At 34.2% G+C, this 27,007-nt stretch overlaps 2 protein-coding genes across 4 annotated transcripts in view; one reads left to right on the plus strand and one right to left on the minus strand.

Annotated features, from left to right (window-relative positions):
* The window catches only part of LOC129244953 (RB1-inducible coiled-coil protein 1), a 32,595-nt gene extending 17,509 nt beyond the window's left edge, over nucleotides 1-15,086 (minus strand). Inside the window, exon 1 of one of the 2 annotated variants that reach the window (XM_054882883.1) lies at nucleotides 14,122-15,086. The gene's annotated coding sequence lies outside the window, so the exon portion shown is untranslated. The remainder of the gene's footprint in view (nucleotides 1-14,121) is intronic. The other variant, XM_054882891.1, reaches the window with a different exon arrangement.
* Nucleotides 15,087-17,636: 2,550 nt separating this feature from the next.
* On the plus strand, nucleotides 17,637-26,348 carry LOC129245515 (pre-mRNA 3' end processing protein WDR33). Of its 2 annotated transcripts, none has more exons than XM_054883724.1 (9): nucleotides 17,637-17,863; nucleotides 17,990-18,380; nucleotides 18,450-18,719; nucleotides 19,042-19,193; nucleotides 22,562-22,659; nucleotides 23,467-23,593; nucleotides 23,666-23,899; nucleotides 23,964-24,175; nucleotides 24,250-26,348. In XM_054883724.1, exons 2-9 carry the CDS (start codon nucleotides 18,048-18,050, stop codon nucleotides 25,461-25,463), a joined length of 2,640 nt encoding a protein of 879 aa, XP_054739699.1. In that variant the 5' UTR covers nucleotides 17,637-17,863; nucleotides 17,990-18,047; the 3' UTR covers nucleotides 25,464-26,348. The 2 variants fall into 2 exon arrangements, with proteins under 2 accessions (XP_054739699.1, XP_054739691.1); XM_054883716.1 differs by having other exon boundaries at nucleotides 17,993-18,380.
* The last annotated feature ends 659 nt before the right edge of the window (nucleotides 26,349-27,007 follow it).

Consider the following 27,007-nt stretch of genomic DNA (forward strand, 5'->3'; position numbering starts at 1 on the left):
ATTTCCCCAATTGAGCAGTTCATAAACACTCAAAACGATAGTGTTTACTTGACCGAACGCTCATACAAGAATTTGAGCCTACGTATGGCCACTCGAAGCAATTTCCCATCGCAAGTAATGGTTTGGGTCGCAGTGACCGCTGATGGATGCTCTCCAATCGTTTTTATCGAGTCTGGTGTCAAAGTGAATGCGACTTATTATCGGGAAAATGTTTTAGAAGCTGCTTTAGAGCCGTGGACACGCAAACATATCGGTCGTAGACCATGGACGTTCCAACAGGACTCGGCGCCGTCTCATAAAGCTCGTGTGAACCAAGAATGGCTAAAAAACCATGTTCCACACATCATTTTGTCCACACAATGGCTTTCGAATTCGCCAGACGCAAATCCGATGGACTATTCCATCTGGTTCATTTTGGAGAGCAAGGTGAGGACTAAAAAATATGCCAGTATGGATGCGCTGAAAGGAGCGATTATACGAGAATGGGCCAAAGTACCTCAAGATCACATTCGTGCAGCATGCAACTCATTTTTTGACCGTTTGAAGGCTATAGTTAAGGCAAAAGGTGGTCATATCGAGCTAAAGTGAATATATGTTAAAATTGTAATCAATTTTGACCAATTTTTTCTTTGAAATCAATAAAAACTAATTTCACACAAAAAAGTTATGATGTTTTGAATAAGTAACACTTCATATCGTTCACCCTGTAATTGAGCGCGTAAAGGTCAAAGCAAAGATTTCCATCACCCAAATTAATTCTTTATGGCTTATTTTCTTTTGCAGATAATCAAGAGTGCAATTCGGTAGGAAAAAGCAATTTTTTCAGTGGCTTAATACAATTTGAAATCTCAACTATCATCACCGCTTTAAACTCCAAGTCTAACTAAAAAAATACAGCTACAACTATTAGACATGAAAGTTTCAGTGAATTTTTGTTTTTAATAAGTAGCACTCCTATTGGTCGAATGCATTTCACTTATTTTGTGTCGAAATAAACCGATTCTCCAATCACTTTTAATTTTTTTTTATATTCATTAGATGAAACATTTCTTGACATGTACTCAGTAAACATGTACGCGTGTATAGGCAGAAAAATTAAATAAAAATTATTTCAATTCTTGCAAGTCTTACTCACAGCTACTCTCACGAGAGTTTGAAGTGCCGCTAGTAACGGAAATCAACTAATAAACAACAAATCAGAGCTGTCGTTCCAAAAGAATTGGAGGCGATTTCTTTCTGACCATTTAACCTTTGAATACTATGAATATTTTTGTTGTAATATATGATATACTGTACATTCATATTGTATACATAATGTAACATAATGGGAGAGAGAGAAAGATAAGTTGCTCTACACCTAAGTATGTATGTAAAATAAGATATGTATGTATTTCTTAACTGAACATAATAAATGAATCGCTTTTGTCAACAATTTTAAATAAAAAATGTTTATATCAAAAATTTTGCATAGTCCTCGTTACATTTTATTAATGCCGAATTAATAAGAAAACACAATGTGTAAAAATATGAAATATTTTACGTTGTTTTATTGAATTATTTGGGATTATTTGAAATTCGGTAAGGTGATGCTTTATTTTTGGCCCGTACTCTATGCTATGTGGGCTAAAGAGTTGTAGTGATACTTTTTTTAGCACTTTACCGCGAAATTTTTCAACTTTAACACTGCTCATTATATTTTAAATTTGTATTATATCTAATTTTGAATACTATTACCAAATATGACAAGTCATCACTTATTAGAGCAAATGACAAATATGATGAGAACTGTGAAATGTTGCTTGGCTAAAAATAAATTGCCTTAAAAAAGAAATATTTTCTCTCCGAAAGCAATGAATATTGGAAATGAAAATCAGTAAATTTGCCTTTTTAAGATCTTTACAGTGAGTCAACTAATTCGACTCAAGCTTGAAAACAAAACTGCCATTCCAACTATCAGGCGATAAACTATCAAAGGGCTAAAGACAAAATGAATCAGAAACTGAGAAGACTCTTAGAATTTATAAGAAATGTTCGAAATCAGTTAAGTGTCGCTAATCATTTCCGCATGGTACGTATTTGCCAATACTCCGATGACTGTAGTCATTAAAACCACTGGAATACATACACACATACATACTCGTACTTGTAGATACATACATATATTCTTATTCCTTTGTTCCGATTTCACCAAATAAAGCAATCGTTGTGGCGCGATAAGAAGTTACGAACACCACAAGTGAATTGGCATTGGCCTAAAATCTTGGACATTGTCTAAATAATATTGGAAAATGATGCTGATCCAAGAATATGCCCTTGAAAATATATGTATGAAACAGATGTCTCAAACTAAATATAGATCGAGTCCGATGACATGAAATATAATATTTGATTGTTATTCTTTGCGTACGGTGTCCGGCTATAAAATTTGATATTTAAATTAAGAAACAAAAAGTATGTACACAGTATGATTGGATTATTTGAAAGTTTTGTGGGATGCCTGTGTATTTTCATTTATTTACGATTGTCAATTGTCAAATACAAAATGCATAGCAAATAATAGGATTCATAGCAAATAATAACATCTTATACAGCTGATAGCCTATGATGCTAGTGCTGCATGACCACTCCAGTTTATATAATAGTTATTCACATTGTATGAGCTTATTAAAAAAAAAAAAAAAAACAATTAAAAAAACTTAAAAAACAATTAGAAAAAAAAAAATCTTTTATAAAATTATAATATCTTATTTATTTTTTGGGTCGATCACTTGTAGAAAATTTTCAAAATTTTGCATTACATCTTTTTTATGTTTTTGAAAATTATCGTAGCAAGGAAACTGGGTATATTGGTCGATTTCGCTTGCTTGGATGAAGAATAAAATGTGTATCAGGTTTCATTAAAACCTATTAATTCTCGCTTAAGTTAGCGATCAGATATGGCTACATTCCATTTCCATCATATCTACATACATATCTCTATCTCTTAATTACACTACAGTTATGTGCACAAAATTATAAGACCCTTGCGCACAGCACAACACTCTTTCAAATATAGAAAGGTTTGGTAACAAAAAACTGGGAAATGAGAGTAACTGCACCTAAAGCTACGGCGACACGCTCATACATTTGCTGTCCAGTAATTTATATGTGTGCGTGTCGGGTGCATGACGCTTGCCTGCGAAAAAATCTAAAATTTTTGATTTTCATCATGCAAAAGCCGACAACAAGTATGTGTGACACGAAACAAGTACATGTGTCATCCGACTCGCACACATACATACTCGTATAAGCTGCTGGACAGCAAATGCATGAGCGTATCGTTGTAGCTTAAAAATTAACGAAAATAACACCTTACATACAACAAAGTCTTAATTTTTAATTTCCACCTTTTCTTTCACTTCCTTCACAAGCACTAAACATAACAAAAATGTGATCTCGCAAAGAAACTTAGTTTACATTGGCTCCATGTAATGACCATTTTGAGATCGTATGCTTTTAATATGTACGAACAATCTAATGACTCTCAAATTTCTCCTCAAACGCACTCGTTCTTTGCACTCTTTCTATTGGTCTCGCCAAACGACATGGCTTGAAACATAAGGGGCGCTCGCAAATTTCGTTACTTCACCGGTCGGTTAGTTGGTAGTCCGGCAAATGTGTTTTGTGACTTATTTCTGTTAGTTTAATCATTTTGCACTACCACTATTTTTTAATAGTTTCATTACCACTAAATTTTTCAGGTTTTCAGTGTTTTAACTATCCGCTTATTGCATTAATTACTTAGTGCACTATACACCCAACCCTAGTTTGGTAATGCTCTTACACATCAGCTGATTTATAGCAATTTCATTATATACCAGTAAAATAAGATATTATATACCAGTAAAACAAAAAAACTAAAAATGCCGGAACATAGCGAGAAAGCAAAAATTATTGATCAACTTATTTAATTGAATTATTAATTATTTAAAAGCGCTGCGAAGCAAGTTGCTTTGATTGAAGCTAAATAAATAAGTATTATATATCACAGTCCATTGTATAAACTTAAGCCAACAGTACATATTTTTTATTCAGTACCACAGAAATTTTTCAAAAAAAATTACCTATTTAGTTTTTTCCTTCACTTTTGATATTTTAAACTTCAACTATTAAGTGCTAATTGTCAAACAGCTGACTGGTAGTTTACCAACTACCGATCAAATTGTCAAGTTTGCCGCCGCGACGCTTCGTTACTTGGCACTTTCGTTGGATTTACTAAAACAAAATAAATAACGACTGGTTGCTTCGTTGCTCGGTGTAAAGACCACTATTGAGTAAGTAAAAACACTAACTAACCGTTTGAAACTTCTTTTAGCACTTTACGAGTATACTAACATACAAAATTAGCACGCACATCCTTTGTTGGATGTTTAGTATTTAGTATGAATATTCGCCATGAATATTCCTGGCTCATTCAGCTAGGATATGATGTTAATTTTTGAACATGTCCCTATGTAAATGATTATGCAGGTAGTAAAATAGGGATTTCTTGAAGAAACGTAGTTTCATCGACCATAGGACGACTGTTACTGTTTGCCTGGAAAAAATTGATGGACCGAAATTTGTAAGATACATATGTATGCATATATCTACTAATTGCAGATGTGGAAGACGGGCTACCTCAGCTGGAAAGTAAACTAGTTTTAAGGTACTTCACGTGAACCGCGTTTGAAAAACTGCAAGCATAATAGGCCCGCCAAAATGAGTTTGTTGCGTCCACATTTGAGTTGTTGGCACCACATTTAACTAACATCCAGCCGTATTGATTAAGTATATTTGTATAGAGAATGCCAAATTCGTCTCGGACGTTTTGTTGGCCAATTCGCTACTTTTGTCGCACGGAAAGTCCCGTGCAACAACAACAAACATATGTACTATACATATATAGATGACATGCAAAACAGCTGATTTTTATATATTCAGCAGCAATGCTTTCATTGTGGCATCGTTTGCGTTTGGTTTCTGGCACAGCCGACAACGGACTCATTCTGGCGCGCCAATACCCGATATTGCGACAGTAAAAGATTCTACGAAATGAGGAAATGCCTTTCAAACCACAAAAATTCAAATTGAAAAAAATAGACCGCTCGCTTACCGCCAAATAAATTCGCCTTGCTTTGGCGTTTGCTATAAGCAATTTGCTATCGCTATGCTGCCGTGCTGAAACCAGCTTCGCAGCAAAACAACAGAAGTTTCTTGTTTTGGTTTTTTATCTTTACTTTGCTTTCGCTGTAGCAAATTCATTTTTCGCAGTCGAAGAAGAATTAAAGAAAAAACTGAACACAATTTCAAACGCTGATTATAAGTACCTATGTATGTATGTATATACGCATACATATACAGTTGCGGAAATAAAAATCCAAACAGGTCACACTCTCCATAAAAAACACCTGAATTTTTTATAAACAGAAACAACTATTTATTTGGTTTGCCATATTGAAAGCCTTGAGCGTTCGAAAAGGTATTTGTTTGCTTTGCCGCCCGATCACTGAACTTTGTGGGCCCAATCCCACCGCATAGTAACAGATGTAAGCTAAAAACTTAAGAACATTAAACAGCAGAATAACTATCTTCCTCTCCCTCTCTATTGTGAAGACAAGAACAAGAAAGACTTGATGCCATTCTAGTTTACACCAACAAGTTCGAAATTACATTAGTTTTTTGATATTTCGGAACAGTTTGAAAAATTGCAATTTAAGATTTTAAGTACAATATATAAATAATTATTTCTTAGTATGAGGGCAACTAATACCCGTATGTGTTGTCTGCGGTCCATCTTTTACTGATAAAACTATCCAATAAGCAAATCAGCTGTTCGCTAATCCGTGTAAAAACGGTCTGTCACATTACAATTTTAATCAAAATCAACTGCGTTGGTAATCCTAATTAACGCTGCCGTCTGTCTAGGCTATAAGAGAATTCAATCTTTAACTTTAATATTCTCCAACGAATTTTAAAGTTATTTTGAATCAAACAAATTCAATCTGTAAAAATACTTTTATTTCTAAATTATGGAAGAATAATTTTAGTGCTGCATTTATGCTCGTAGTTTAAGCACAGAATTGGTAATAGCCAGTAAATGAACTATTGTTAATAAAAAAATAAAATATAAATTAAGAAATTAACAAAAAAATAAAGAAATAAAAACAAAAAATAAACAAAAAATAATAATAATAATAAAAAAAATAAAAAAAAAATAAAAATAAACAAATAAATAATTTGTAACAAGTAATAGATTTTTTATTTTCTCGGATAAAATGCTTCCTCCTTATATAATCTTTCTTATTTTACTAAATATATTCAATATATTACTAAAATATTGCCATAATAAATTAAAAACAAAAAAAACTAAAAAATAAAAATAAATAAAAAAAAAAACAAATAAATATTTTGTAACAAGTAATAGCGTTTTCTTTTCTCGAATAAAATGCTTCCTCTTTATACTATCTTTCTTATCTTTATATTAAAAAAATATTGCCATACGCGTAGTGAAATTCTTTGGTTTTCCATATGAGAAGTATAGAACAATAAAAAATTAACACTCCCACATTTACATTTACATCACATTTAATAATAATAAAATAAATGCGCATAAATATATCACAGCAAAATACTACCACTTTTTGTAACAATTAAAGTCTTCATACAATTATTTGGACGAACTCGTGTACGCAGTCAAACAAGAATCACTCACTTTTTGTATGGGGTAGAAATGCCACATATCCGTCAGTGCAAAAAAGTTTGAGAAAAGAATATGCTGAGAATAGAAAACGATAATTGTACAGGTCTGGCACAGGGTGGAATAAGCACGAGAAAAGAAAACACCATTAGCTACTTAATAAAATATATGAAAATACTCTATTGCAAACGTAAAAAAATTTAAAAACATAAAAATAATATTAATTTAAAAATATTTTTATTTTGTTGTTAAAAAAATTTCAATATATTCGCGCGCAAAAAACTAATGCACTCGTTTGGCATTTACATTTTTATGATCGTAACTGTATATACTCCCTTTGGCTTGAAACTCCCCAGTGCTAAATGCATTTCAGGTTTCTCCTTTTTTGTAAATAACGCATTTTAATTGTAAGTACTTGTCATTAGCCACGTAGAGAAAATATGATTTTGTTTATGAGTATGTATATACTTATACATACATACATGCACGCATATGTATGTGAGAGTACATAGCTACATACCTACATACTTCCACATACATACATACTATGTGCATATGAAAATACACATTTATTTTGCGCTCCATCGCTTTGCTACCACCTTTCGCCACTTTTCTTTATTTTCCCCTGCTGAGGGTGAAACTAAGTGTTGTTGGTAGAGTAACTACTAACAGTGGATACTGCGCAAACAATGATGAACAAATAGGATTTTTGATATGTGTGACAGACAATTGTAATTTGAAATAAGCTCGAACTATCAGATTAAATAGATGGATTTATATATGAATTTATAAAATATATGAAGGGGGATCGGCTACCAGGCCATTTTTCCCCCGCAAGAAGTTCAGACGTTATGGATCTTATTATGTTTTGATAGGATAATTCGATGGGTTTTTTGCGTAATTTCTGGCAATTATATAGGTGCACCTGTGTTCAAAATAATAGAAGCGCGATAAATTATCAATTTTTAATAATTGTAATCAGAAAAGTTTTAAAAAAATATTAACAAATTTGTATCAAAATTTTCAACTTTTTATTCAGGGTATGCAGTTTTATAGCCCATTCAATATTAGTGCAAGAAAGTGCAACTTTCAAGTGACTCAAAATTTAGAATATAAAGAGAAAATTACCGAAATTTGTTCTTGTGTTGTATTGCGATTTGTGGCAGTATTTGCTCAGATGGAAACTCACGATAAGGTCGAATAAGGCAAAGCGGAATTAACGTTCACTGGAAAGATAACACCTGTAATGATTGCGCCATGACCCAAAGTGGGTATCGAACCCAAGTTAAGTTATATACGGACAGTACCACACATATTGAACAACTAAGCAAACAAATATACTCGAAGTAATATTGCCACATATTCGTTTATAAATCAAGTACATACATTCATCGTCCAGAAGGTGCAGCTTCCGACTCAAAATACACCATACCTGTATTACTACAAAACGTGGTCGTTCTCTTTCTTATCCCCGCAGCTGTATCTGTGGCATGAGTAGGTAAATAAACTTATTTGTTTGCATAAGCTTTCTTATCGGTATTTCCCCAGCCACCTGCACTTATTGCATCCTGACCCACTATGGGTATCGCACCCGGGCCGACCTAATGATAGTCACGCATAAAATGGCGTTTTCCGAAACATCTTAACCATTATTTCTGATATGGAGCTTGAAGCGTTCTGTTTTTTTGGTAAATTTTCTTGTAGCCATGCACATTTTTGTGGGAAGTTGTACGTTAACGAATATGACTGCCGTATTTAATTAAAGATACATCAAAACAATGTGCTATTTTAAAAATAAATAAAGTTGAAAATTTTTAGTGAGCTGCTCGTGTTCAACCGCATTTGATACTTGTCAACAACAAAATGTTTGCCTTTTTCAAAATATGTAGGTCAAAAATTAAGTGAACTCTAATAATTTAACGTTATTCAACCACTGTACAAATCTACCACACAAAATACAAACTAAAAACTCCAATAATTTGTTTACACAAAATAAGGTCAACGTATGGGGTTTTGAGAGTCGTTTTATCTTTTTGCTGAAAAGCTTTTGTTAAAAAGGAATAATAAACAAAAAATAGAAGCCGAACGGAAAATTATTAATGTATGCAAAGCAAGCTTGATTCACTTTTGTTGTTGCATTTGTTGCTTATTTTTTACGCTTTCACAGGGATTATTGCTTATCTCTCCGTGTTTACTACCACTCTTTGAACGTAGTAAATATCTAGAAAGCCATGGTAGCAACGAAATTAGCGGACATGATGCATGCACAGAGGGGCACATAATAATCGCACTGTCACATTTTGAAAAGCTTTAGTTTAGACGATTTATTTATTTTTTATTTAATTTAATTTATACAAATATTGTTCGTAACTTTTTTTTTTTATAAAAATATTGTTCGTAACTTTGTTTTATAAAAATATTGATCGTAACTTTTTTTTATAAAAATATTGTTCGTGACTTTTTTTATAAAAATATTGTACGTAACTTTTTTTTATAAAAATATTGTTCGTAACTTTTTTTCATAAAAATATTGTTCGTAACTTTTTTTTCATAAAAATATTGTTTGTATATTTTTGTCATAAAAATATTGTTCGTAACTTTTTTTTTATAAAAATATTGTTCGTAACTTTTTTTTTTATAAAAATATTGTTCGTAACTTTTTTTTCATAAAAATATTGTTCGTAACTTTTTTTATAAAAATATTGTATGTACGTAACTTTTTTTTATAAAAATATTGTTCGTAACTTTTTTTTCATAAAAATATTGTTCGTAACTTTTTTTTCATAAAAATTTTGTTCGTAACTTTTTTTTCATAAAAATATTGTTTGTAACTTTTTTCATAAAAATGTTGTTCGTAACTTTTTTTTATAAAAATATTGGTCGTAACTTTTTTTTTTATAAAGATATTGATAAAGATAAAGATAAGAAAGTTACGAACTTTTTTTTATAAAAATATTGTTCGTAACTTTTTTTTCATAAAAATATTGTTCGTAACTTTTTTTTCATAAAAATTTTGTTCGTAACTTTTTTTTCATAAAAATATTGTTTGTAACTTTTTTCATAAAAATATTGTTCGTAACTTTTTTTTAATAAAAATATTGGTCGTAACTTTTTTTTTTATAAAGATATTGATAAAGATAAAGATAAGAAAGTTACGAACTTTTTTTTATAAAAATATTGTTCGTAACTTTTTTTTCATAAAAATATTGTTCGTAACTTTTTTTCATAGAAATTTTGTTCGTAACTTTTTTTTCATAAAAATATTGTTTATAACTTTTTTCATAAAAATATTGTTCGTAACTTTTTTTTAATAAAAATATTGTTCGTAACTTTTTTTTTTATAAAAATATTGTTCGTAACTTTTTTTTCATAAAAATATTATTCGTAACTTTTTTTTCATAAAAATATGGTTCGTAACTTTTTTTTCATAAAAATATTGTTCGTAACTTTTTTTTATAAAAATATTGTTAGTAACTTTTTTTTTATAAAAATTTGTTCGTAACTTTTTTTTATAAAAATATTGTTCGTAACTTTTTTTTAATTAAAATATTGTTCGTAATTTTTTTTTATAAAAATATTGTTCGTAAAATTCTAAACTTTCTACAAAATTAAAAAAAATGCAAAAAAAATTTTGCACAATCAGTAGAAAAAATCTGGATATGCAGTTTTGTAGCCCGTTCAATTTTGGTTTAATATTGTGCAGGCTTAAATAGGCACACAATTCTTATTTATTTTGAACAATTATTTGGTAATCGTGTTGGGAATGTTTTCCCATAAACAAAAATTTCGTGCATTTATTTTATAGAAGAAACTGCATAACAACAAAAGAATTATCAAAAATAAACACGAATTTTGGGCCCTTTAAAACTTGAACCATATTGTACCGAAATTAAATGGGCTATAACAATTTATGTATATAAGTTATCTTGTAATATGAGCCATGCATATTTTTATTAAAAAAAAACTATACATATATAGGTATGTAAATAGTTAAAACTTTGCTGAATGTTCCACTGCAATTTTCTGAACGCCTCTGTGTGCCCGTAAAATTTGTGCTTTCGGTTTGAACTTTTTGCATATTTCCCTCCATTTTGAAATAATTAGTGATAGTCGTCACCCTATTTTTTAGTTAAGACATTTTTTATGGTAATTACACCATAACTTAACCCTTATATTATCAACTTTTGTTTTCCTTTTCTTTAGAAAACACTACAGTAATTTGGCTGTCTGCATGTTTCCCACAAGGAAAGTGAAGGAAGATGAGAGATTTTCTTGATCATTTCTACCACGGAAGGTAGCTGTTAAACACGATACTAAAATCGATCGCCAAGAGATCTGCTGGCCACATTTTCATTGTTCAAAACTCGTTCAGTTCAACGTAGATGCCTGCTCTTTGTGCGTTACTTGCCGTTCAAAGTCTTGAGACTCGTGCAAATCTCTATTTAATCAACTTCAAATTAATCCATTTGCACATATTTAAAAAAAACCGTTCGCCCGTGAATCAAGTGGAATGGGGCGTTAAGTGACATGAATACATTTTTGTCTTTTTCTACGAGCTTGTTTATCACTAGAAAAAAAAAAAAAAAAACAATTGAGCGCCGGTAAAATGCATACTTGATGATTAAATCAATTAAGATTTTTCGCCTTTCGTATACGTGATAATAAATTAAATATTTTCAGTTTTATATATTTATAAAGTTTATTGCGTAAACTCTGAAACTTTCGCACTAAAATTAAAAAAAAAACCTCAAAAGTAGGCTACGGAATACAACTTTGCCGATAATCAACATGTCGAACATTGAGTTTTATTAGTTTTATGGGGTAGGGGTTAAAAGTTTTAAATATCACTATTTGTAATATAAATATAATATACAGTGGCGAACACGAAAATGTGAGTATTTTCTTAACCTTTAACTTACTTATTTTTCTTATCTGATAGGTCTATCGATAAGTTCGTGCGGTTTTACAACAGATGGCGTAACTTGATTATTATTCCATCGATCCACATTTCCAAACATTCATTGGAGAGCTACTGTCGTAAGGCACAAACGTCAGTATAAGTTTTTTATTTGAAGCGTAAACAACAATATTTTTACCACACTTGAAAATGTCGAATTTCGTGCCAAATAATGTGTTTTTGCGGGGAATTCTTCTTCATTATTTTAATATGAAGAAAAAAGCAGCCGAAAGTCATCGTATCTTGGTGGAAGTTTATGGTGAGCATGCTCTAGCTGAGCGAACGTGCCAGAAGTGGTTTGCACGCTTTAAAAGTGGTGATTTTGGCTTGGAAGACGAAGAACGCGAGGGTGCGCCGCCAAAGTTCATGGATACCGAATTGGAGGAATTGCTCGATCAAGATCCGGCTCAAACGCAAGAAGAGGTTGCAAAAACTTTGGGAGTTGATCAATCAACCATTTCCAAACGTTTAAAAGCCATGGGAATGATCCGAAAGGTAGGCCATTGGGTGCCGTATGAATTGAAGCCAAGAGACGTTGAACGCCGTTTTATGGCATGCGAACAACTGCTTCAACGGCACAAAAGAAAGGGTTTTTTGCATCGAATTGTGACTGGCGATGAAAAGTGGGTCCATTACGACAATCCAAAACGTCGGGCAACGTATGGATACCCTGGCCATGCTTCAACATCGACGTCGGCGCAGAATATTCATGGCCTGAAGGTTATGCTGTGTATCTGGTGGGACCAGCTGGGTGTTGTGTATTATGAGCTACTGAAACCGAATGAAACGATTACGGGGGATGTCTACCGACGACAATTGATGCGTTTGAGCCGAGCACTGCGAGAAAAACGGCCGCAATACGCCGATAGACACGACAAAGTTATTTTGCAACATGACAATGCTCGGCCACATGTTGCACAAGTGGTCAAAACATACTTAGAAACGCTCAAATGGGATGTCCTACCCCACCCGCCGTATAGTCCAGACCTTGCGCCATCCGATTACTATCTCTTCCGATCGATGCAACATGGCCTGGCTGACCAGCACTTCCGTAATTACGATGAAGTCAAAAAATGGATCGATTCGTGGATTGCGGCAAAACCGACCGAATTTTTCACAAAGGGAATCCGTGAATTGCCAGAAAGATGGGAAAAAGTAGTTATGTTTTTCTATACTAATATTATAAAGAGGAAAACTTTGTTTGTTTGTTTGTGTTTGTATAAAAAGGAAGTTGAAATAAACCAACAATGTTTCAGAGAAAACTGAAAAGATTTATATTTTTCTTTCCGAATGCTGTAAATGGCACGAAATTAGATATGTTTATTTAAATTTCTAACCATTATGAATCAAAGAAAGTTTATTTAATTAAAAGAAAGAAAATGATGTAAAACTTATTACCACCTCTATATACACACATACATATGTACTATACATGAACGTTAAAAAGTTCCCCCTCATAAGTTAAAGATTAAAGTTAAAACTTAAAGGACAAGTGAAAACTTAAACAATTTTTTTGTATCGCACGAGGTTCAGTTTTGATGTTGATTCAAAGTTATACATTATCATAGTTTATATTAATAGTTTATATTAAAAAAAAAATTAAATAATAATAATCTCACGGTTGGCAAAAACTGGCAGCCAATTTATATTCTTAATGTATTTCTTTCAAATCATCTATTAATTGAAAAAAAAAAAAAAACATTATTTATCAACATATTTGCTCTCACAAAGCAAATTAGTATAACCTGTAATATTTTTAGTGTCCGGATCTCAATGTACAAAACTGTACAAAAGCACTCGTTTTTCCTGCATAACCCTGATATAAATAAAAGTAGGTGGTGTTACCGCGTGGTTAAAAGAGAAAGAAGTGCTATCACATTTTCATAGGCCGAAAATCATTGTAAATAAAGGACTCGAATATTGAAATCTGCATTGAAAGAAAATATATGTACATATATGCATACATGTATGTATATGTGTGGATATATAAATACAAATGCATTAACATTAATGTATGCATACACAACAAATTCATACAATTTGTTTTGTGGGGGAGCGTTTGAAGGGCTATGATTTGTCCGTCTCTAGCTGCAGGCGCGCAAGGGTTACGACGGTTATACCTGACATATTCATAGATATGTATGTACTATACATTCAGCTGTACGTAACAAACTAAAAACAACGACCAACTCACATATGAATTTGATTCATATATATACAGGTACACGGTTGCAGTTGCAGTCGCACGTACAAGCGTGAGAGCGAAACAGCGACAAAAACAATGACAAAATGCATGTAAATGGGGAAACTGAGCGTGATTGAATAGAAAAGTAGTTAAGAAGAGATGAAATATTCTTTAGAGAGCAAATTGAAAACGGAAAATGGAAAATAGAGAAAACAGAAACGGAAAAAATAAACGAGAAAACTAAATGAAGGAACTACTTACCCAGCAATTTGGCTGATGATTGATTAATATGAACTTTGCTAGTATAGCAAAATTTAAAATTCAACAGCAAAATTTCATGGGAAAGCTGATTTCGTTTATTCATAAATCAGCTGGAACTCAAGGAGTTGCTTATTTCCATCCAACCTCCATATACTTGTGTATACTTGGCCCTTTATTATTTTCTAATTGGCGAGTTTGTCAACGAATATGTCGATTTCCAAACTCGTACAGCAAGTGATTTTTATATTTTCTTTTATTTCTACGTTGTCTTCTTGTATAAACTTCTTTCACAGCTCTTTAGCCAGTTTTTCTTCGACGACTTGCTCGTTGTTTAATGCCTTGCGTTGCCCGTTTACAAGTACTGCGTATATATTTATTTGCTTTTTTTGGAGCTTGATTGCTTGTGTGTATGTTCTTTATTTATGCTTGCTCTTTATCTGTTTCGCTTCTTATATGCTTCGGTCCCTTACAATTGCTCTATTCATTATTTTTTCTATTAGTTATCTCGTTCCTCCGTTTTACCTAATTCTCAATTCAATCGCGTGAAGAATTAAAGATGTCACCGTCGAATCGAATTTTTTACACCCAAAAAGAAACTTGAAGACGAATATATAATACCAACTCCAATGTTATTCCATAATTTCATATATTCTTCCTTTCGTTTATTTTCGTATTTTCTTTGAATTGCACTAATACTTTGTTCGAATCACACAAATACGGTTCTCCTTGTATATGTATTCATTATATTTTTATTTTTGCTGGCCTCAATGGGGCTTTCAGCTGATTTTTTGAAAATTTATTATCATCTAACTAACCTTCACTTACAGAATCGTTCTCATCACTTTTATCTTGATTACGATAGCATTTCGCGTTTAATTTTTCTAATAAAAATTAAAAATTAGAGCATATAAAAAATTTCTAGCACAACAACGCACTTTTCGACTTCCAATGTGTAATGAGGGAAGAAAAACTCTGCTGACTGCATTGAAGGGGCAAAAGATTTTTAATTACATAGCTGCAGAGTTGCATTTGCTTATGATAATAAGTATATATAGCGTACGGAACGGATGTATTCTTACGCAGATACGCATTAAATATATTCATCAATGAACTAGAAAACGTCTTAGCCTTCTGCGAATAATTATAGAAGAGGATGTTGAGCAAATTTAGAGTTAATTCACAAATAGAGGACAGTCATCGAAATAACCCGGGCATTTTCCACGATGTACAGGATGCAAAAGTGTTGTCAATATCAAACCGTTAATTGGCTCTCTGCAAATTTGAGCTACTCAGCTGATTTGTTGACGTAATAAAGGAATATGACAGCGATTTGCCTACAACAGAAGTCGCCAAAAATTGAGATAGTGTTTTTGATACACGATTTCGTTGCCGCTTGAAAAAAATACAAATCTTTATCCACCCATTTATATACATTAAACCGCTAATTGTGGTAATACACAAAACAGTATACAAAACGCAAACAATAATACCTCATTGGCCAGTGAAGTTTGCTATCAATGCTGGCCATGTTCACAAATGAAGAACCAAATTCTCCTAGACCATGCTGTGCTTCTCGTAAATTGCTGCTGATGATAGTTGTCATATAATTTGTATTTGCATGATATGAATCCAACACAAAATGTTTTCTTATACCCGATCCAAATTTTATTTTATCTATTCAATTCATTTTGCTCACTATTTGTATTTAATAACAATATTGAAAACTTGGTTAATACAAATATGGCTACATTTTGCTCATCCGGGCAAAGTTTTACTAATATTTACCTGGAATAATTTAAGTGCAAAGATTGAAATACTTAATTTATATTTCTAATTTTCTTTGCATAAGTAATGGATCCAAAAAGCAGTTGTAGATTCCATCGCCTGTAAAACATTCAAAACCACCACATCGCAAGAGAAAACGCATCAGACCAATCATCTTTTACGCCTCAGTGGTCTAGCGGCAACGGAGCTTAGTTAAGTCCACACTCCGAGAACTAGACAGGCTGCAAAGAAGCGTGTTGTTATGCATTACGGGTGCCATGAGTACAACCTCTGGCGATGCCCTAAATGCTCTGCTTGATTTGCTCTCCTTGGATCTTAAGATACGACAGGAAGCAATAAAAGCAATGTGTAGACTCCATAAATATGGTTTCCGGCCCGAAGAGGGAACTTCCGGACACAGAGAAATCTTTAAGTTGCTATCTGAGCAGTATCCACTGTTTTTTGGCACCTAAAGACGACCTGATCTGACCCATAGTTTCATTAGGAACGAAATTTGAAGAAAGATTTCCATTACGTGAGCAATGGAGCAATCCAGAATGCATTGGAGGTTTGACGGATATTTTCTTTACCGATGGGTCCAAGAATGAAATAGGATCTGGAGCCAGATGGTACTTAAACGATAGTATCACTATGCTATGGGGGAAATGGCAACTGTTTTCCAAACGGAAATTTTTGCCAGCCTGAAAGTAGCCGAATGGATAATCGAGAGGAGATGGAGCGGGAAACAGATTGGAGTTTTCAGATTATATATGCAATTTACATATAGAGCGATGGGCTGATCTAGAACGCTGCAGACTGCAAAGAGTTTTGTGACAAGTTTGAACAGAAAACTTTCAAACTTTCTACTAAAACTTGGAAGGAAAGACGTGCGGTTGATGGTCGGTGTTATTATTACAGGACACAACTCATGGGGTCAGCATATGACCACCATTGGAATCATTGAGAACCCAATGTGCCTGTTTTGCTTGAAGGAGGCGGATAGCACGGAACACTTTCTTTGTGAGTGTCCTGCCTTTGCTAGAGCAAGTCTACGAGTTCGACATCGGGACACATGTCGTGAGAATAAGTAATATTCGTTCTCTAAAACTGGAAAATATTTACAGATTTGCCAAAAAATCTGGAAAATTCTCACAGGACTAACTACCTTTATATCTGTCTCTATTCTTTCCTATCTATTTCTCTGCCACTTTTCTCCTTCCCCCCTTGACTATCTACCATCTTTTTAGACCTTTAAATCCACTGTTTTTTTGAGCCTGAGTATTTTAGGAGCCACCAAATCTCTTGGTGCTCCTGCGCTCGACATATTCAAATTTCAATTTCAAGAAAAAACTAAGTCATTTTGTTTGGATACGCCTTGGAAATATAGGCTTCCTTCATTATGGAGTAAAGGAAAAGTCACATCGTTGGGCTCTTCTGTTTTGAGGTTTTACACACAAAAAATTATAACAACTTTTCTATTGAGAGGCCCGTACTAGTCTTAAGTTTTTAACTATAACATATAGTTTCGGTTTCGTTTATGGGTTTTCCTTTTAATTGGAATACTGTTATATTTTTTTATTATCTGTTAACAAAGTTAAGACCTTAAATTGGAATTTCAAAGTATATTTCACTACTCGCTTTTAATTGTTTATATTGCATTAAACTCAGGTGGTTTGAAATAATTTTGCACATTAATAGCCCTTTACGAATACGACAGAGAAAGTGTGAAACATAACTGCAGCTAACTTCGTTGACTTTTAGACGTAAAAGATTTTTCACGCGATGTCTTCAACCTTCATTCGCACAGAAAATTTGCAAGAGTTTTTATTTGATTTCCAATTTTGATAAAAAATGTCTTAATATTTAGATTTAGAAGCATATAAAGCAAAAATTGAAGATAACTTTCATTTGAAAAATTGTATATTCAGTGTCGTAATTGTGAATATTTGCCAGCGTGTCTCGCCCGGAAAGTAGAAGCGTGAGTGTACCGCCAGACAAAAGCTAAAATGTATTTGCTACAGCGTCACGCTTGCAAACTCAAAATGAATATGCTTAATTCATGCGTTATATTTCAACTGTTTAATTAACTCTTTATTGTTATTAGCAGATTCATCGTTAGTGGAATTGGGATCTACCAATTAGTTTTAGGTATAGTTTAAGACATGGAATTCCAGCAGCCTCCACCACTACCACAAACTGATGTTTCCCAACCGCCACCTCAATTGACAGCACCCTCGGCATTAGCTACAAATGCAACACTATTGCCATCTCAATCTGGGGGCGCCAATTCTTATGGCTCACATCACCGCAATCACTATCATCCACATCATGGCGGTGCCGGCAAGCCGGGCCACCCATATTTTAAACCCTTCAATCCCGGTGGTTTTCAGAGGCCATTCGGCATGACACAGGATGATTTTGATGGCAAGCGTTTGCGAAAAAGTGTCATGCGTAAAACGGTTGATTACAACGCATCTATTGTAAAAGCATTGGAGGTAAATTTATAATATATTTGTTAACAACTTGTTTAACGTCTGAAAATTAAATGGTCTTTTTCGTCTTAGACACGTTTATGGACACGTGATCAACGAGATCGACATGCGCCACAACCCGAAAGTATTTATGTACCCGAACTTCTGCCACCGTCCAGTTACTTAGATAACCCGTCGAATGCAGTGACTACCCGCTTTGTAAAAACTGCCACAAATAAAATGCGTTGTCCTATTTTTACACTCGCCTGGACACCAGAAGGCAGACGTTTGGTCACCGGTGCCAGCTCAGGTGAATTCACTCTATGGAATGGATTGACTTTCAATTTTGAAACCATATTGCAGGTTAGTGAAATAAAAATTATAGTGGAGAGAACTAAAAGTTCCAAAAGAAACAATCTTAATTTTGAGTTCGACTAGAAAAATTAATGACTTGCTAAAATTGTGAAAATTGTATGAAACTTTTTAGTAATATCAAAAGTTTTTAGAAACACATTGTAATCGACATTATTTTTGATGCTATTATTTTGACACAAACTAAGTATACATATATTTTTTTCTTAATCTTATAATTTTGCTGACTTTTATCATCACATCGAATGACTTTGTTGGATACGCGTTGAAATGAATGTAACTACTATATGCACCGATGATTTGCTCACAACAGGCACATGATGTCCCCGTACGTACAATGGTATGGTCCCACAATGACAGTTGGATGGTGACTGGCGATCACTCGGGCTATGTCAAATATTGGCAATCGAATATGAATAACGTGAAAATGTTTCAGGCACACAAGGAGGCGATTAGGGGAATAAGGTATAGCTTACTAATTCCAATACTATTCTACTTTTATTACTCGTACATGAAATTACGTTTACTACAAACACCACCACAGCTACAGTGCCCTCTCTTATTAGTGTACAATTTCTTAAAACTATATCTACTATTTCTGAATATCTCATTAAACACTTTAGTACTCCCTTGAAACATTGCTATTTTTAACTTCAATTTGTTTGAGTAATACCTAACAGTAATAAAATATTTAGTTTGATTTCAATAAAGTATATCGAGTTTAACAAAATGTGTGAGGAAATAAAAAATATTAGGTACACGTTTTGCGACCTTGATGGTACGAACGCAAACGTTATATTTTTTGTGTATTTCGGAGAGGCACTGTTTAATTATAATTTTCTCTTTGATACGAGTAGTTGCTAAAACTTATTTGAATTTCATTGATACAAAATATTTTAACAGTATAATATTGTTGTTGTTTGTTTGCTGTCGATAATATAAAAATAAAGAAATGAATGAGTGATACAATAAGTGTGCGTGTGCATGTGTTTGTGTGAATGTGAAAGTCGAGGTTTTGAAAATTAGCGTGACAGTTTTGACGTCTTAAAATGGAGGTAATTAATCAAAAAGATTAATAAAAGAAAAAATGTTGAGTAATGTTCACGGATTGCCGAGTGTATTTTTGGCATGAATAAACTATTTCATTAAAAGCCAACAAAGGTTATTATACACCAAGTCGGTCCGTTTGTGAAACACTTCTAGGCACATACAACAAAACGTAGAAGTGAAGCTTGACCGAACATCTAATAAAGTATGTGTGTGTGTGCCAAATGTATATTATATATACGTACCTATGTGTATATAGCTACAGGAACAAAAATTAATGAAAATGAATAGCAACAATGAACAAAGCGAGGCACTTTGTTTTTGGAGGCAACCATCTAAGCCATAACCTAACTTTTGTTAGTTGCATCGACCACAAGCAGATGAAATTCTTTTCTACTATTTTTGCTTGCTTAGTTTTTTAAGAATAAAAATCACAGCACTGACGTTTTTAATTTATTAATTTGGCGATCGGCTGAGTTGTTGTTGTTGTAGTAGCATAAACGATCCCCATACATGTAGGGGAATGTTGCTGGAGTGACAGTCCTTGGCCGGGCATAAATTCGGGTCGTTTCAGTAACGCAGACAGTAACGGACTATCGTGGGAGCGAGACGGGGTGGGTTGTTATTGTAGCAGTTTACTAAGTCGGGTTAGGTCAAATTACCTGTGATATTTTCAAATGTGCGTTTTTTGGTTTTAGAGTAAAAGTGTGAAGGTGTGTAGAATAAGTTTCTAATATGCCTCGATTTTTATTGTTTTTCACCGAAATATAATAATTTAACGGGGTCACAATGGCCGGGTTTATTTTCTATTACACTGATGATTTTCCCTTAATAAATTTCGTTGAGTAGATGTTTTTTTTTTTAATTAAATTGTGAACTTTCAGTACAGGCATCGATGAGAGAGTTACAAGGAGTAGGAATCAGTGAACCCGAGCCTTTTGCTTCAGCGCGGCACTAAAATTTTATATGTGATATAGGCTTAAGCTGTGATATGTTAGAGTTGTTCGAAATGTTGACGTTTGAAGGAAATATTACTACCAAACCAGGTTATATTTGCAGTTTGATATACCTTTTATTGAGTGTTTTGTATGTATGTAAGTGAGATGTTGAATGTGTGTTTTGCTAAACTTTTATATATAGTATAAACTTTAATAATAGTAATATAGTCTTACTACGTATTTATTGGTAGGGATAAGGCGAATTTTGTTAATAAATAAATAAAGAAGACTTTGAGCCTTAATAAGTATATTTTTTTTTATTTTCATAAAAAATAATTTTGTTAACGTATCTAACCAATTACAAGAAAAATGTACAAGCAAATTACTATTGTTACCAAAAATTTCTTTGAAATAAAGCGCAAACGACAAGTTTTTTTCATACAATTCCTTAGCGTACAAATAAAGCAAAGCAAATTCAGAAAAATAATTAAAAGTTGATTTTTTTATTCAATACTAAAAAATTGGAAATTTCAACATTTTTGCTGCGTTTTCCCTTCTCGTTCACAATTTCCGCCTGCCGCTTTGGTTTGTTGACAATTAATTGCAATAAAAAGAGGCAAAGCGTTGTTCGCCTGCTTGAATGGGACACCCACACATTTGATCATTTGTCCACACGACAATTGCGTGACGTCGCTTAAGCAGCAATTTGTGTTTACTGTTGATTCCGAAGCACGCATAGAGAGGATAATTCTTTTTGTAGACAAAGTACAAAAAGTAGACAGAGTACAAAAATTAGGTTTCCTCTCGCATAACTTAATGATTTTGCAATGGAAATTGGTTTTAGGCCGCATGCGGAAACCCGGATAATGCGTACCAAATAAATAATAATATTTCACAAAGATTTTGCCTTTTTATTCCAAATGTGGGTTGGGTGTTTTTTTTTTGTTTTTGCTCATTAAAACTCAATAAAAGATTTTTGCATAAAAATTCAATCGGACTTTTTATTACAATTTGACAAAATGTTTTTTAGGTATATTTTAATAGATTAAATAAAAGGTCAAAATACAGCTAATAAAAAAAAGTGAACTTCAGTGATATTTTAATATTTTATGGGAAGGCAGAAATTTGTGTTTCCACATATATTTTGAATTGGTTTTCGGGCATTTCAAGTGCGTAATCCTGAATTCAGCACTGATAAATGAGCCATTTCTGCAGCGTCGCCCTTAATACAACTTTAAATGCAAAAGGAGTTTATTAATTTGTAATTAATAAGTTAATTTATTTGACAATCGTTAATATTTATTTACAAATAACAACATTGTAAGAATTATACGTAGGTCTGAATTATTCCTAACAAGTCCACACAATAAAACACTAACCAATATTCACTTCAGTCGAGCTGCATTTCGCCTATCGCCGTGAACAGTGAATGGACTGCTCGTATTTCAGCTTCGTAATTTGCTGTACCGTTATTGTAATTGTCAGTGCCTACAGATGCTCTCTTATTGTATACATGTGTGTGTAAAAGTGTCATCACAAAAAACAAAATAAAAATACATACATATAACGAATTTAATATAAATTAGCCCTAACCATAGTTATTTGTATATTAACATATATATTTTTAGAGGAGTAATTTTGAAAATAAATTCTTTTTTTCCTTTCGACTAATTTTTTATGTTTGGGTGCATAATATAATTTTGCATTTAAAATAAATAAAAAACAAATATATTCTTCCATTAAATATGCACAAAACATTGCTACGTAAACCAAAATTGAAAAAATCGTCGCCTAACGCCTGCCTTCGACATTATCGTTTGACATCTTCTTTTTTCCTACGACTTCCAGTTTCAGTCCGACGGATAGTAAATTTGTGAGCTGCAGCGACGATGGCACATTGCGTATATGGGATTTTCTACGCTGTCAGGAGGAGCGCGTCCTAAGAGGTAAATATGTAAAATGTATAAAAAATATATAAAAATAAATAATAGAATTTGCAACAGTATTGAGAAGTATAATAAGGATGCTAGCCCATTTTTCTAACGGCATTGATTGAAAATTTGTTCAACATAAAATATAGTAACCAATTATTAGCAGAATTCCAAAGTAAATCATGCAAGAGTGGTTTAGAATGGTTAGAAATTTGTAGTTTTTTTTTTTATTTTTGAAGTTTTTTTTTATTTTTAAAGTTAATTTTTTTTATTTTAATATTTTTTTATTTTAATTTTTTTTAAAATATTTTTTTAATATTTTTATATTTTTTTGTTTTCAATATTTTTTTTCTAATTTTTTTTATTTATTAAATTTTTACATAATAATAAATTATTAAATAAACTGAAGCAAACGCAGCGCTAGCAGCAGCGGCTTTCGGCTTTTAGAAGTTGAAATACATTACAAAGAGAGAAAGCCGAGTCGTGTTCGTTTTTTCCCAGTGCTGCCACTGCAGACGTTGTTTAAAACTGAAAATTTAACTAAAATGTTTTTCACAATGCGCTCATCGCTTTCTTAAACATAATGAAACTAAAATCTAAAGCTAAATCGAAACCTGAGCCTGAGCTTGGCACACAAGTTTCGTATGATTGAAATTAATAAATTAAATACCGGACCACTCGAAAATTTCTATTATTGCCCTTTTTAAGAAAATTTAGCGCATTTGCTCTTGTGAAATCTAAAACTAAATAATAAAATAAAAATTCTTAGTTGCTTAAATATCGTTTTGTTTTATTCTACTTTTTACTTTCTCTCACATCCAGGACATGGCGCCGACGTCAAATGTGTGCATTGGCATCCACAAAAAGGACTGATTGTGTCGGGCAGTAAAGATAACCAGCAGCCCATAAAGTTGTGGGATCCAAAGAGCGGGAGCGCGCTGGCTACTCTGTAAGTCAATTGCAATGAAATACTTTATTAACCTGATCTTCAATGTCTCCTTTCTAATCCTCACTAATCTAGTCATGCGCATAAGTCGACAGTGATGGATTTGAAATGGAACGACAACGGTAACTGGCTGGTTACTGCGTCACGTGACCATTTGCTCAAATTGTTCGATTTGCGCAATTTGCGTGAAGAGATGCAAGTATTTCGCGGTCACAAAAAGGAGGCCAGCTCAGTGTCGTGGCATCCCATACACGAGGGCCTCTTCTGTTCGGGTGGCTCTGATGGCTCGATACTGTTTTGGAATGTTGGGTAATTTGAGTGTAAAAAACAGAATTTTATTTGTATCATTTAAAAAAATTTAATGTGTTTTTAGCACCGATAAGGAAATTGGCTGTGTAGAAACGGCACATGACAGCATCGTCTGGACACTAGCTTGGCACCCGTTGGGCCATATACTTTGCTCAGGTTCAAATGATCACACTATCAAGTTCTGGACACGTAATCGACCCGGTGATTTGATGCGCGATAAGTATAATTTGAATACGCTGCCTGCGAGCTTAGCAGCGTTGGATGACTGTGAATATGGTGAGGATGCAGAGGCATCTTTTTATTGTTAAGCGCTAAACGGATAACTAATTTATTAACTAATATGCTTCCAGATGACGCTGTCATTCCTGGCATGGGTCCTGAGGATAAAGTCGAATTTACCGAAAGTCTCACTGCCGATAAGGGCTTCATTCCTGGCCTGGATTTGGATCCGTCGCGCTCAGGTGACAAGGATCGCGAGAAGAAAGTGCCCTACAGTAAGCCGATACCACGTAACTTCCAAGCACAATGGGCTGGCGCCCGTCGCTCTGATGAAAGCAGCTTTCACGACGAGCTGTCCATACGGGAAGCCAAAGACACTAGCGGCCTGTCGCACCAACAGATTAGTGAGAGCACTATTGAAGGAATGTTGGCCAGTGGCGTGCTGACCACCATGGATCCGCAGGCCATTGTCGGTCTACTCGTTTACAATCGCTTCATACGCGTTCATCCCGATTCGCGTGTAATGGTTGCCATACGGCAGGGGCCCGACTACTTGAATAAGTACATCGATGCAGGTAAATTGGACGAGTTGCGCGATGTGGTGCCGATTCGCGATCGTTCACGTTCGTTGTCGCCTACATTGGAGGGGCGTGAGAGCTCACCACCGTCGAAGCGCACACGCTTCGAACCGCGACAACATAGCGCTCAACTGGTGTGCGTACGCGAGCTGCTAAGTCTTAAGAAACCGTTTTTGCCTTGCTTGCTGCAGTTGAAATCCCAACAGGGGCCACAAAAGTCTGAGTTCTTGGATGATGCGCGCGATTCACCTCAGCCTCAGTCACAGCAGCAGCAGCAACAAAACTTTCAGCAACAACAGCATTATCAACAGCAGCAGCAACAGCAATCCCCAATGCAGCAAACGCAACAGAACCGACCTAGTCCATGGGCAGTGGGTCCGCCTTTCCAGCAGCAGCAGCAACAACAACAACCACCGATGAATCCTTGGAGCGCACCGCTCTTGGCTGGGGGCTCAAATGGCGGTCCGAGCATGGTGCCGCCGCCTAATCAAAATGGCTATAATGGCAACAATGGACCCTATAATGGCCCAAGTTCGGGTTACAATGATGGCATGAATTATGGCGACAATAATATGTTCTCCAAAGGAGGTGGCGGCGGACCAGGTCCGGACGACAACAATGGCGGCATGCACATGAATAATATGAACATGAATAGCAACAACAACTACGGCAACAATCAGCGACGCGGTAACCGTCGGGGCGGCGGCGCTGGTGGCGGCGGAGGTGGGCGTAACCGCGGTGGGCGGAACAATAACCGACGGTTTTAGAAAAAATAAAGATAAACAGAAAATGTGTAAACTATTTCTGAATTATTAAGCGGAGGTGAGACAAAAAACAAAATCAACTAAAGCTCACGCAGCGTTGGACGATTTTTCTTAGACTCTAAGTCCACCTTATGTAACAGTAGAACGAATGATATGGCCGCCAAAATCAACGGCTGACGGCCGGACATGCTGCTAAAGGGACAGACAAACGTAGAAAATCAAATGTAGTTAAAAGTGTAAAATTTTTCCGGCGCACTTGATTCTTGGTTAGCATCCGGTTGCATATAGTGTAGGTATGTATGTAGTTTTTAAATGTTAAATGGATGTACACATGCACGTACGTCTTCATATGCCAATGCTACATAATATTTATAATATAAAATATAAAGATAATGTCATCACTGGAGTACATTTAAGATTTTTCATTAGTACGAGTATATTGAAAAAAAACAAAAATAAATAAATAAAAATAAAAGAATCATTCTGTGATGTCTGCACAGATTTTCATAGACGCGTGTATACTAAGAAGAGAAAATATGACCGCTTTAGTGGAATGTAATAAATATATAACTTTGTATGTATGAGAAGATATGAAAGAAAAACTAAGCAATCATTGTTGTAAATTAATTTATAGCATATTTTGGTGTCCTTTGAAAGCATTCAAATTAAATTCTTATTTACTTTCTTTTTGTCAACTATTTCTCAAAGAAATCATTAAGAAAATGTATGTATAAATAGATGATATGAATATGTGAACAAAGGAACAAATGCGTAGCTGAGCCTTTTATGTTTTGGGATTGAAATTGATTGTGGGAAATGAGTTGAATGATTGTTTTTTACACTTAAATATTTAATAAATTATTTGCCGGTCAAGCATGCACAAATGTATATTGAAAGTATCAAAAATGAGTTGTCGATTTGGTAGACTGATCGAGAGTATTAATGCCCACAAAGTCCACGGCGACCCTCTTCACCACCTAGACAAAGGAGGCCAAACTGCAACTTAAAGTAAAAGTCGATGACACACCAATTCCGACAGTTAACAACCCCAAAATCTTGGGAGTTACCTCCGACAGTTTGCTCTTCTTCTCTATTGCCACTAAAGTCCAAAATCGTAATAAGGTCCTCAATCGCTTGCCGGCAGCACTTAAGGCAAAGACAAAGAAATGTTGCTATCGACATTTGAGGCAATAGGCCGGCCGGTATTAAACTATGCTGCGCCTGTCTGGCCGCCTGGTACCAGTGATTTGCAGTGGACGAAGCTAAAGACTTGTCAAAACACTGTACTGATGTCCCCACTACAACATCTACATGACGAGGCCTATATGCTCTCTGTGAAGGACCATAATAAACTGCTCAGCAACCAGTTCCTGTGGGGGTGTTACCGCTGGTCGCACCCATACAGACGCCTGCTTGAATCTGAGCCACCTCCCAGGCATGTCAGGTGGCAACTCCTTAACTACGCGGACGGGATCCAGGACAAAACAGACCGACAATTACTGGATCGGACAGTGTAAAGACAGACAATTAACAAGATTCATCGGGAG

Source organism: Anastrepha obliqua, chromosome 1 (assembly GCF_027943255.1).
Source record: "Anastrepha obliqua isolate idAnaObli1 chromosome 1, idAnaObli1_1.0, whole genome shotgun sequence".
In the NCBI taxonomy this organism is placed as follows: domain Eukaryota; kingdom Metazoa; phylum Arthropoda; class Insecta; order Diptera; family Tephritidae; genus Anastrepha; species Anastrepha obliqua.